The 12,823-nt window shown below is 55.4% G+C and overlaps 2 protein-coding genes across 5 annotated transcripts in view; both read right to left on the reverse strand.

Moving 5' to 3' along the window:
- Positions 1-2,971, reverse strand: part of NLGN3 (neuroligin 3) — a 42,627-nt gene extending 39,656 nt beyond the window's left edge. For both annotated transcript variants that reach the window (XM_075513437.1, XM_075513439.1), the window contains exon 1: positions 2,900-2,971. The gene's annotated coding sequence lies outside the window, so the exon portion shown is untranslated. The remainder of the gene's footprint in view (positions 1-2,899) is intronic.
- A 4,364-nt stretch (positions 2,972-7,335) lies between these two features.
- MED12 (mediator complex subunit 12) overlaps positions 7,336-12,823 on the reverse strand; it is a 37,655-nt gene continuing 32,167 nt past the window's right edge. Inside the window, exons 42-44 of one of the 3 annotated variants that reach the window (XM_075513429.1) lie at positions 10,125-10,286; positions 9,878-9,959; positions 7,336-7,975 (exon numbers count right to left, since the gene is read on the reverse strand). In XM_075513429.1, coding sequence (XP_075369544.1) covers positions 7,932-7,975; positions 9,878-9,959; positions 10,125-10,286 — 288 coding nt within the window. In that variant the 3' untranslated portion in view covers positions 7,336-7,931. Of the gene's footprint in view, positions 7,976-9,877; positions 9,960-10,124; positions 10,296-12,823 lie in introns of all 3 variants that reach the window. The other 2 variants (XM_075513427.1, XM_075513426.1) reach the window with 2 other exon arrangements.

A 12,823-nucleotide genomic window follows, 5' to 3' on the forward strand; every position in this document is an offset into this window, starting at 1 on the left:
GCACTTGGTGCACAGCCCCAGGACAGCAGATACTCAGCCCCTCCATACTCTGCTGTGAGATTTCACAGGTTCCTCTGTGGCTCCTCCACAGCTTGTGCCCAGACGCATGCTCCATGTCCCCATTCCCTCCTTCCCACTGTCCTTCCACCCTCCTCCTGTTACTGGATTCCTCCAGATGCCACTAGCGCAGCATGGACACCCCACACTGGTCTGTCTGAGGCCACAGTTGCTCCTGGACAGACAAGAAGGCTTCCCTTCTCCCTCACCTGCTGCATAGAAGTAGCTCCTAGCAGGAAGGATATGGGAAGACAGCAGCAAACTGCTTGGGAGGCAGCAGAACCACTGTGGTTGGGGAGGTTTAGGAGCTAGCTGAGCTGATGCTGCTCAGGAAATGTTTAGATGGAGCTTAGAGACTCGAGGACCTCAAGGTCCCTTCCATACCTGCTGTTCTAAAACTCCTCCTCCCTTGACACAAAGGCAAGGCCAATGTGGACCTGCCAGAGGATTTTGGCAGTCAACTGTCTCCTTGCTCTCACTCGCAGACTCAATGTGATCCTGGTCAAAAGGCACCTTGACCCTTTCCGTGTTGGACCTGAGCACCCAGACTGGACCCCACAGAGAGCCAGGAGAGACGCAGCCACCATAGCTGGAGCCTCGGCACAGCGCTCTGCCAATTCTCACGCTGCCTTCTGAAGCCTTGGCAGGCCCCTGCCTGTGGGCAAGGCACTGCCAGCCTGCACAGCAGCTCTGGTCGTGACTCCCAGGCTCTGCCCACCCTCACCACCCTGCTGTCAAGCACCTTCACCCCAGCCCTTTGGCAGAAGAGCCTCTATATGGGGTCCGGGAAGGAGACAGACCCAGACATAAGGTCCAGGGCAACACCCTTGGCATGGGCTCAACCTTCCTCTCCAACAACGCTGCCCTAGATTCACATTGCATGTTGAATATGGGCAGTTGGAGGCTGTGCAAGGCAGTAGCATGCAGACCCTGCCAAGATGGGCACTGCAGCTCCATTTCTCCAGCACATCACTGCCCACCCACCCAGGTCTGAGGGCTGCCCTGCATCTCATCAGCTCTTGCTTGTGCCCTGGTGCTCCTAAGGTTGAGAGCTGTATGTTTGCAGGTGTCCAACCAAACTCCACATCCCGACTGCACATGTAACCATGGCAACTGCACATGCAAGTGGCAAAGCCTCGAGCTGGGCTAACTGCAAATGCAAATGAAGCAAACACATGCACAATGCTAAAAGTGCGACCTCTAAATGTCAGCCTTTAACCATTTTGCAGGCACCATCTCTGGTGGTGGCCACCTGCAGCATGCAGAGCAGGAGGAGGTCTGCTCCAACGGGGATCTCAGGACGCCCAGCCCTGCGCCAGGGGTTGGCACGGGTGCTCTGGTGCAGAGCAGGGAGAAAAGATGGCACATGGGTTTCCCAGAGCTAAGTGACCCCTGCCTTGGCAACCTGCAGCTCCCTTTCTGGGGACACATCCACCCCTTACCCAGCTGGCAGATACCCTCAATTCCACAGAGCACCCCAGTATCCATAGGAAGGAAGGTCCCATCAGGCTGACACAAAGCATGGCCAGTGCAGGGGCTTGCAGGGAGCTGACTGTCAGCTCTCCCACTGCACCCATACATGCCCAGCCGTGAGGGCACCTCCAGCCCCTCTGCTGTCACCTGGGGCTGAAGCCGGCAGCAGCATCAGACGAGACACCCTCAAAGGACAGAAGGAAAATCCCAGCATTGCAGGGACTTCATGCCAGAGCCACATCCCCGAGGGAGGTCCGTGGCCTTGGGAAGGGCTGCCAGCAAAGGCACCAGGAAGTGTCACCATTTGGGAGAGTGTGGCCCCGAAAGAGACTGGCTGGCCAAAGGCCTCACGTTCCTCATCACTTCTCCTCTCCCTCGCTGCTGACAATGCTGGACGCAGACGGACGCCGGTGCTAACCATCACCTACCACACTTGTCCTGCTTCATGGCTTCGAGCATGACGGAGCCAAGCTCAGGTGAATGGCGCTGACTCCAGCCACAGCACGCATCGGTGGAGCCACTGGCAATATTTGCGCCGTGTGCCTGACCACCACCCTGCTCAGGGACAAGCATGGCCAGCACGACAGAGCCCTTGACACTGAGCCTGCCTCCACCCCGGATTCCTGCCCAAGAGAGAGACAGGGAATGCCCTGTAGCTCCGGGACCTCAATGACTAATGTCATGCCCCGTGCTATGCCAAATAAACCGAGCCAAGGGGATCTCCTGCCTGCCCTTGACCCAGGGATGCTCACGCCAGCAGCCTCACGCCAGGCGGCACCGGGTGCATCCTTGCACCCCAAATAACCGGCCCCACCTGCACCGGCACCCCCAGCCCCCGCCACAGCCCCGGGGGAGGATCCCAGTCCCTGGGGCGGGAGCGCCCGAGCCGGGACAGCCCCTGCTCCCCGCTCCGCGCTGGGCCCGACGGGCTGAGCCGAGCGGAACCGGGCCAACCCGACGGCCCCAGGGCGGGGATGCGGGGCGGGGGCCGGGGATGCGGGCGGGGGCCGCGCAGCTGAGGCGGGCGCACAATCCCCCTTTCAGCGCGTCGCCATGGCAACCCGCCGGCTCGCCGCGGCCGCTCATCCGGCCCCGTTAACCCCCACCGTTACCCGCCGCCGCCGCACTCGGCCCCACCCGTTAACCCCTGCCGCGCCCGGCCCCGATGCCCAGCCCGGCCCCGGACGCCCTACCTCGGGACCGGGATCGGGACCGGCCCGCGGCCACCCCCGCCCCGGGAGCCCCATCACCGCCGCGGCGGCCGGCCCCAGCCCCGCTCCATGGGGCCGGTCCGGTCCCGCCCTGGCCGCCCTCCCCAGCAAGAGCCATCCCGGGCCGGGCCGGGCCGGGCGGGGCGGGTCGCACTCACCGTCGGGGGCGGTGGCGCGGCTGGGCCATGCCGGTGGCGGCAGCGGCTGCTCCGCGCCCCGCGCTCCGTTCAGTCCGGCCCGACCCCGCACCGGGAGCGCGCGGCGCGTGCACGGAGGGGGCGGGCGGGGGAGGGGCCGCACCGCAGCACCCCTTCGCTGCCGCCGCCGCCGGCAGCGCCGCCCGGTACCGATACCGCACTGATCGGGCATCCCACGGCCCCGCCGCTGCGCTGGCCGGGCCCGGTACCGCATGCCCCGGCATCTGCACCGCCCTGGGTACTGCACCGAGGGGGTGTCGCACCCGCCGGGCACCGCGCAGTCCGGTACCGCGCCCACTGGGTACCGGCACTGACCACACCTGCATCCCCGGTATCCCCCACGGCCACTGGAACCCTGCCCTGAGCACGGCACCGGCACTGCCTAGCTACCGGCCCTGGGGCGTGGGGGGCCGGCTAACCCCCACCATCCCGACCGGGACACCTGCACACCCTGGGGCATCCCACACCGACCCGGGCATCCTTTTCTGCCCTGGGCATCCTGTACCATCCTGGGCATCCAGAATCCTGCCCTGCTGCATCCACCCCAGTCACTCTGCATGGGTCCCCTCCACCCCCCCGCATAGCCCTGGGCTCTGCTGCCCCAGCACACCCCACAACAGCTGGAGCACCCCACACCCTCCAGGCCCGGCATCTTTCCCCATGGGCAGGGGAGCAGCCCCTGCCTCTCCCACTGCTCCGCAGTGCCCAGCTAGTCCAGGGAGGATTCACCAGGTACCAGTATGGGATGCCCCATCCTAGCCTCAGCCCTGGGGCCAGGTGCAGCCCTGCAACCGGTCCACCCCCTGCCATGCACCGGGCTGCAGGCTTAGCAGCCACAGCCTCATAGGCCCCAGCAGCACCGTGCAGTAAGACCCAGCACCTCTGTCGTTCCCCTTTCCTCCTGGCGTGCCCCTTCCCAGCATCGGGATATCTCCCCCTCCCACACACAGCCTCCTGGCAGGAGCCGCTTCTTCTCCACCCTGCCTCTGCCCATGGCAGGGCTATCTCTCTTTCAGTCCTGCCTGATGGGATTACAGAAATCATTTGAAACAGGGCATGGATTTGAGTCCTGCTGGATGTGTCTGGTCTCTGCATCTCTCTGCTGTATCCAGGGCAGCATCAGCTGTAATGCCTGATCAAAGAGAAGGACGTGCAGTTACCAGCAGACACCTCCACACTTTCCAATCCAGGCAAGGGGAGCTGGGCTCTGCCTCCCTCCCGCTGCCAGAGCTGCAAGCCCAGACCCTACCCAGGCTCTGCAGAGCAGCCACCACTTCCCATTTAAGATGCTTGTGCAGCAGCATGCGAAGAGCAGACATTTATTTCAGCTCTCCCACACACCACTGGCACGTGCATTGAGTCAGTGAACATGCAGCCGCAGGGAGATCCTTGCACCCTGATGCAGGTTGGGCTTCACCTCCCCTAGCACCTTCCGGCTGCCGCTGCAGAGCAGGTCAGTTTCCTGCCCCTCCTGCCCCACTCCCTCTCCAAGGGACTGCTCGCAAGTGGGCGGCAGTTTTTGACCAATTTTGTTGCTGGCCTGTTATAAGCAGGGTGAGCTGCACGCTACCACCCTGTGTGCCCTTGAGCAGACAACATGGTCCAACACCCTGTGGGATGGATGCACAACCCTGCCCAGGCCCACCAGGGTTCATCAGCCCTGAGAAGCATCTTGAAGGGGTCCCTGGACTGGTGGCCGGGCTGCCCTGCAGCAAGCAGGGCTCCAGGCATGGCTCCCTGTCTCACTGCCCAGCAAAATCAGCCCAGGATGGGGTCATGGTGCATAGCTGCAGCAGTGCCTCATGGTCCGCTCCCCACCATGGGCACTGCACAGGGAGGGCTGGGTGCTCACAAAGCTGCTCCACTCCCAGCTTCAGCTGCTTGAGTGGGCAGCAATTTATTTTCTTGCACAACACCAGCTCTGACAGTGCTTGACAAACCACCTTTGCCCGGGGCACAGTCTGTGGGGACCACCTGTGCCAGGCTGCCGGGTGCATGGGGCACAACCTGCTCCTGCCCATCCATCACCCTACTGTGCCAAGCTTTGTGCAACCTCAGGCTTCTCCCCATGTGCTGGGCACACACCGTGCAGCATCGCCTGCACACACCACCCGTTGACCCTGCCCAGGCACCCTTTAGGGCTGGCCCCCAGCCCCAGGGAGCCCAGCATCAAACACACACACCCCACTCCAGACCGGTGGCCACAGCAGGGCAGCTGTGTGCGTTACTCAATGGGCAGTGTGTAATAAAATTCCTCTGGTTGCCTCTAGCTCTGTCACAAGCAGCATTTAGCCACAACTCAGAGAAGGAGAAGGGCTGGAAGCTGTCAGACCTGCTTAAAACCACCGTGGCCAGTGCTAGCGTGCAGCACAGCAGTGGCAGCTGGAAGGCACGCACCCAGGCTGGGCACCAAACATGCCCTGTGCCGTGACCAGGTCTTGCCCCAATCCCCACATTCCCCCGCAGCCTCCTGCACCCACTGGACACCTCTGGGCAGCCAGAGGGTCTTGGATACTGGCAGCCCTGGGTCCATCACCACAATGGAGCTCTGGAGTCCTGCTCATCCCACGCAGACCCAGCCTGCCAAGCAGCTGGCACAGCTGGGGGTAACCTTTTGCGGGAGGAAAGAGCAGGGGCAGCCCAGTTGCTGGGCCATGCAATAAAGCAGGGTGCCCTGGCAGCAGGCATCTGGCTCAGGGAGGCACAAGTCACCCCCTTTCCCAGAGGGAGGCAGGGTGGTCCCTAGGGCACTTTCACCAGATCCCTGGGGCACTGAAGGGCACAAAGCAGGAGGTCAGCACCCGACTCTGTGCTCTCCTGCTGCAGCACCCCCAACACTGCCACAGCCACCATGCAAGTGGCACCCCTGCCCAGAGCCGCCCATGGCCGTGCTGCCTTCCCCCGCCCCGCTCCGGCTGCTGCAGAGAGCCGCCCACCTCCCACCTCCGGCACGGCAGCGATGCAGAAGGCAGCGTTCAAGATGCCACTTGGCGCAGGCTCAGCTACCTCCCATGGCCGGTAGAGGAGGTGGCCGCCGGCCGTGGAGACAGTGCCCAGCTCCCCCAGGCTGTGGCTCTGCTGGCCCTGGGGCAATCCCTGCCCACACCCCAGCCCCCTCCTGCCCCAGCCGTGGGTCCCTCAGAGCAGGGGCCAGCTGTCACAGCCATGGCCATGAGCAAGGCTTCCACCTCCGGGGTCACCCAGCACAGGCTGTGGGTAAGCAGAGCCCCTAGCACCGCCCCCCCCCCCCCCCGGGGGGGCATGAGGGGATGGGGGACGAGACAGGCTGCTCCTAACAGCCAGCTCAAGGCTGCTCCCCAGCCTGATCCTCGTGGAAGGGGACAAGCAGGGATGCACAGAGGAAGCAGCCCTGCACACATATCTGTCCTCATAAATGAGGGAGTCAGTCTCCACCAGGCCTGGCCAGCAACACCTTCCAACCCACCTGCAACAACACGGCAGGAGCCTGGTGCAGGTGCAAGAGCAGTGCCCTTTGGGGATGAGCAGGGCATAGGGTGGGCATGGTGCCAGGCATCCCCACAGCTGGCCCCCTGAAAGCAGCCACATGCCTGCTCCCCAGGAGGAAAGGGCTCAGCTCCAGTTCTTGGGGCAGCAGACAGGCTCATCAGCCACCACAGGGGGCACTGCCCTAGGTCACTGACATCCCTCACAGTAGTCTGAGCTGAGGGCTACAGCCCCAACATCCCTCAACATCCCTCATTCCACTCCCTAAGCTTGCCTTCTTGCTATGGCCTACCCTACAGAACTGTTTATTTGCCCTTAGATTAAGATCAAGTGCAGCTCTTCCATCAGTCCCTGTGAGCCTCACCCTACCCCACACAGATGGGACAGAAGGAAGACATTGGTCAAGAAAAGCTACCAGAGGGAACCAGAGGTCAAATGGTCCACAAGCAAGTTGCTGAGAAAGAACCAAAGAGAGAAGAAAGGTGCTGGTGAGGGCAGTTTCCAGGTTCAACAGACAGCAGGAATGGAGAGCACTAAGCTAAAGCAGCCTGCTACAGAGATGAGACTCCATGCCAGCAGGCTGCATTAGCCAAGTCAAAAGTTGAGAACGCAGCATGTTACCCATCAAAGAAAGCACTGTGGCTGTCAGGAAGGAGCTAGCAGAGGAGCCTTGGTGCTTATCAGCAAAACTGTGCTGCAAGGAGAAGTAGTGTTGTGAGTGCGCTCAGTCTGCAGCTCCTCGTAGACTGCAGAGGTACTAGCTTGAGCATCTCAGTTACTGCTGTGGCTGGGAAGCTGAGCTTGTTAAGGCTCAGAATTACCCTGCAATAACTCCCCCTTTGCTTTATACCTCTGTCCTGGTGGAACGTGCCACAGGCTACTCATAAAGCTCTTAATCAACATAAAAATCCTACAAAGCTCGCAAAAACCCTTGCAAGCATTGTGAACACCAGCTTATGAAACAAACAGGGAAGAAGGGCTTTCTTTCCCAAACCAAATTGTTTAGCCATTCACAAAAGCTGAAAATGCAGACATTAGTTCTACTGAGAAAGAGATGAAGACCATGTGTAGATCTGCTGCTGGGCTGTACTGGGAGGAGCGCTGAGGAGGAGAGGCAGGCTCTGAATACACACTCCTTTTGCAAAGTAAGCTCTCTGTATTCATCCAAGAATGTCTGCAGTACGGGGTTCATCTGGTATAAATAAGATACAAAATTTTACAATGTCTTAATCATTATTTTAACAAAAATACTAAAAACGGAGTAAAAACTGAAACCAAAGTGGGAAGGGAGACTACCAGCCACAAGGGATCTCCATAAACATTTGTAGAAATTGGATAGTAAAAACACTTTCTCTGTACAATAAAACCATCCTCCTGGCATCTCCCTGTGAGACGGGCAGCAGCAGCACTGGGGGCACAGGCCCAAGGACAGCGGTTGGGGGCAGCCCCAGTTTGTGGGTCAGGCTGAAAAGGCTGTATCCAGTCTACAGTGATGTCTCCCTCCTGGATCAGGCTGAAGTGCCACAGATCAGTAGCGTCCAAATGGGTTGTTGTTCTGCTGTGTCTGTGTATCTGTTGAGGTCAAGACAGAGTTAGACAGTCACAAGGCCTGGTTCAGAAAAGAGATCCCTCTCCCCACATCACCAGCACAGTATTAGGAGTGTGTCGCAGGCTGAGAAGAAAAAATGTAACCTTTATGGCACTCCCTGCTCATTTGTCTGAACCTTTAGGCAGCAGCACAGTCAGGACCCCACATTCTTTGAAGAGATAGATATGTGCCAGTCCCAATCCTGAAGCTTCTCCAGAGGAGACCTCTCCCTCCCTTGTGGTGGAATTGGTGCACCATAACAAAGCCCTGAAAGGTGGCAGCTAGGATGAGTTTATGGATGAATTATTTCTGATTTTGAAAGAAAAATCAGCCCTGTAAGATTGCATAACACCTGCAGCCATACAAGCTGCTCAGAAAGCTAGTGTCAAACACTCATCCTGAGGCACACTCAGAAACCTGAGTTAGTGAAGGTTTCAGAGACAACTATCCTGGCTCCCTGTCAGTATCTCAGTACAAATGAAGGATATGCCCAAAGGACTTCCAGATGGCACAAAAAGGGCAGGAAACATGGTAAAGTTATATTCAAGAACCTCATGAACTCCCAAACTGCCGTGACTGGTGTTTTGTGATGTACAGTGCTCACAGTATACTTGGATACTGTCCGATTAATAAAATTCTGTAGTTTTTTTCCTGAAACCCCATCAGCATGTTTGACCCTAAGTCAGACTAAGTAAAGGAGACCAGCGTAACCTGGCTAGTCCGCTCTCCTCCTCAACTCTGCTGGACAATAGTACATTCAGGGATACCCTGGAGCCTCCTAACGCAGCCTATCCTGGGCCCAAAGTATTCTTGTCCCCCTCCTACAGGCTGTTCTTAGTTTATGTCCTGCCTTCCACTCCATCCCAGACACTACAAATAAGAACTCCAGACTGTTCCTGGTGGAACTGATGCAAACCCAGTGAGGGAGCATGGAAGCTGCATGCTGACACATTGGCTGCATTGGACCCACACATCTGTTCCATATAAAACAGCTCTGTTTGCTGTACAGACAGGATACAAAAATATGGCTATTCTGCTATATTCAGATTCTTATATGAGGTCTTCCTACACTTGAATGTCCTGGCTGGGATCCTTGCACAGACTTGTGGTTTGTCAATCAGGCTAGTGGGAAACAGCACATTAAAACTTCTGTGCAGTCCATTTCTGGGCATTTCGTAGCATGTCTGCCATTTTTATGGCACAAAAGCCAGTGAGGTGACAGTAAAACAGCAGGCCATTCAGAAGGGAACAGCACAGTGGGTTCTGTTTCTAGATTCCCCAGTCAGTAGTTCAATGCAGATTATAGGAATACAGTGCCAGACTGAACACCATCTATGCCATTACCCTGTCTGTGACAGCAGCCACAGAAGCCCACAGAACACTGCAAACACAGCAAGCGTGCAGCAACACTTCCCAGAGTACCCTCCCTGCCTCCAAGAAGTCTTGTCCTGATCACAACACAAACACAGTATCTATGGGTCATCCACCAAGTGGACTGGTCATCCACCCCAGGGATTACAGCCTCCCTGTGCCTCTCAGAGGTGGTCTGCAGCAGAGGAAATACCTCTGAATGCTTTAAAGCTGCAGACTGGGTCCTTTTGGGGAAGCTGCATGGCAGCCCCTACAAAGGCTCAGCTCCCTCGTCCCTCTGCAGACAGCAGAAGGAAGGTCTGGAAGGTTGCTCACAAGCTGGCAAGCACTGCCTGCCCTGCTGCTGTGCCCCCTTGGGCCAGGAGCTCTAAGCCCTCATGCCACCACCCTGGCAGCATCATTTATGGCCTCAGACAAGACAGTCTGGCTTGGCCTTGCTTCACTACACCGGGGTACCTGCAACAGAAAACGGCAGGAAGAAGACCAGGGACAGGATCAAGAACACCAAGGCTTACTGGAAAGCTGCTGTTGAAGCTGTCGAACCAGAGCAGCTGTTTGCTGCTGCTGCTGTGTCTGCTGAAGGCCCTGACGCTGGAACTGCAAAGAGAGAAATGTAGTTATAGCCACACCACCTGGCTGGCAGCCTTGGCATTCACACAAGTCCTGGGAAGCGCAGGGGAGGGGAGAAGGGGGGATGCAGGTGGAGCACCGTTGGATTTGTGGTGGACTATCATGTCCCTCTGCCTCTGAGGGAACACTCACAATGGGCTGCTGGGGGGGAAGAGCCTGCATGCCCAGCCCTGGGGGCTGGCCCTGCGCCTGCGGCTGAGGCACTGTGGAGACCTGGGGTTGCTGCTGCGGCTGTGGCGGCTGTGGCGGCTGCGGCTGCTGCTGCTGCTGTTGCTGCTGCTGTTGCTGCTGCTGCTGCTGTTGCTGCTGCTGTGAAGACAAAAGAGAAGAGACCATCAGGGAACTATCTGGGCAATGCACACAGCAACAGGGCACAGGAAGGGCTGAAGGAGGAAGGATGTTCCATGCAGTAACATACCCTCTTACACCATTTTCCTTACAGGTACCTAAATTACCCAAATTTCACCAGCACCCTGTCCCGGGCTGAGAAATGGCAAGAAATACAGGGACAGTAACAAGGTTCTCATCTAACAAGGATGAGGTATTGACAGATGGCAGGAAGAGAACTACAAGTTTACTGGTCAGCTGGGGAATGAGTAGGAGCAAACAAGATACAAGACTAGAAAACAACTAAGAGCTACCTCAAGAGGTTGGCTGGTTCATCTCTTGCCTCCTGGTTAAGATCAGCAATACTGACTTCACTGAGTATTTGCCTGACCTGTTCTCAAAATTTTTCAAGAGGTAGCAACAGAGCATGACCTCCCTACACAGTCCACTCCAGGTCACAGTTACTCCTACTACTGGAGTTTTCCCTGATCTCTACTGTGAATCTCATGTTATGATTTAAGGCCATTTCTTGTCCCAAAGCCAAGGGACAAGAATAGATAAGGGTTTTTTGGCTTTTTTTGAAAACAAAAAATTTTGAGACTTATGTCTCCTCCTGTCTCTGCCTCTCTAACTCGATGCCCAGCTATTTCAGCCTTTCCTTCTCAGTCATGTTCCCCAACTCTTTGATCTATCTTGCTGCCCTTCTCTGCCACTCATGCCAGCTGGTGTTGCACTTCAGTAAAAGGATGCAGATAAAACTGGATGCAGTGCTCCAACCTAGATGTTGACAGAACTAGTTACGGTGAGAAGAATATTCAGCATGTTGAACAGTCAGAATATACCCACAAATCTCAAGGTTTTTTCATTTCTCCTAATTTTCAGACATTTCTCCCCTTCTGCCAATGTAGTTTTGAACTCTAGATCAACAGAATAATTTCTAGCAGAAACAGAAAACTACTAATGCTATCATAAAAAAACCAACATGGTGATGCTAGGTACAGTTCCAATCACTGGTGCAAAAGGATAAGGTTCAAACTTTGAACAGACTCAGAAAACAGACAAAAATACAATCAGAAGGGACAGTATCTTATGAGAGGAGATAAGAAAAACCTGACCTATGGAAGCTGCAAGTGCTCCCTAGGAATACATTGGGTAAACATCACAGAGAAAGAAGAGCCAGTAAACAACAGAACACAGTGGACAATAATTGAATACAAGAACCTGTCACAAACACATTGAGGCTTGGATCAAGGATTCAACCCAAAGGGAGTGAGTTTCTACAACAGCCTCCTAACTTCCATTTGAATCCAGTTTGGCCACTTAAGTTCTTGAAATGGATGCTATGACCTGGGTACACAAGAAAGCAGATGACTGAATAAATGAGTCAGAATACCCCTCCCAATTTCATGCCCTGCCTTCTTGCAACAGTTGACTACCAACCCATGCAAGACAAACCAAAAGGCCATCCATCGTTTCTACAAGCCCCTGCATCATGACAGTCAACTCAAGCACCAGGAGTCTGTTCTGCATCTGGTATGCCTCTGATAACACAGCAGGAGTCACAGTAACAGCAGAGATTTTGGGCACTCCACTTTTTTTTTTTTTTAAGCAATCAAGCAATGTCAGCTAAAAGCTGAAGGTATACATGAAGTTACTGAGTTAGGAGAAGTGCTAGCAATTTGTCTGAGGCATGTTCTTTTTCTAAATACGAGTGATGGAGAATGCTAAAAGAAACCAAGTGAATAGTCAGGGGGTGCTACTCATCAAAAGGACTAAAAGCTGCTGACCATGCTACAGGCAGTCTCTTGTCCAGTGCAAGGCAGCAATTCTCAAATACTGCTGACTGCAGCTCTCTGCAGGAAGCGCTGTCTCGCTCAGGCCCCTCTGAGAACACAAAGCCTCAGCACTCTGTGCCATATAAAGTCTCCCCATATTCTACAGGTTTACTAGGCCTTGTCATAAGGTTCACCAATTCACCCAAACTATTTCTGTGTTTCTCTGTCAATTCATTTCTGTAACTCCAAGAAATGCATTCATATCTGTATATCATATAAGTATTTAATATTCATAAGACCATAATGCAAATCCATAGAATACTCATGTCTGTTGACACACGCCTGTGAACTTCTTCAAACCTAGAGAGTTGGGTCTAACAGCTTACTTTGGATCAATGTTTCACCATCCGCTGTTAGCTGTGGAGTACATGGACTGATTCACACCAGATTTCTTGCCATTGGAAACTGCAACCAATGCTTATTTTGATCTTGTGAAAATGCAGATATGCCCCTAAAAATGATCTTGTAAGGAACAACTCTACCTGCTCTTGTGTGGGCAGGGGGATTTTCACTTTGTTTCTAGCTCCTACAACACTTCTAAGACAGCTAGCTTTCTGCACAATCTTATGGGCTCAGCTGGAGCAGGAAGAGGTGGGATGCAGGCCACAGAGGATTAAACAGACCTTTACTGCTCCTAAATTCCCTTTAGCTGGCAAAAGGTAGCGCAGC

This window comes from Mycteria americana, chromosome 10 (genome assembly GCF_035582795.1).
Source record: "Mycteria americana isolate JAX WOST 10 ecotype Jacksonville Zoo and Gardens chromosome 10, USCA_MyAme_1.0, whole genome shotgun sequence".
Taxonomy (NCBI): domain Eukaryota; kingdom Metazoa; phylum Chordata; class Aves; order Ciconiiformes; family Ciconiidae; genus Mycteria; species Mycteria americana.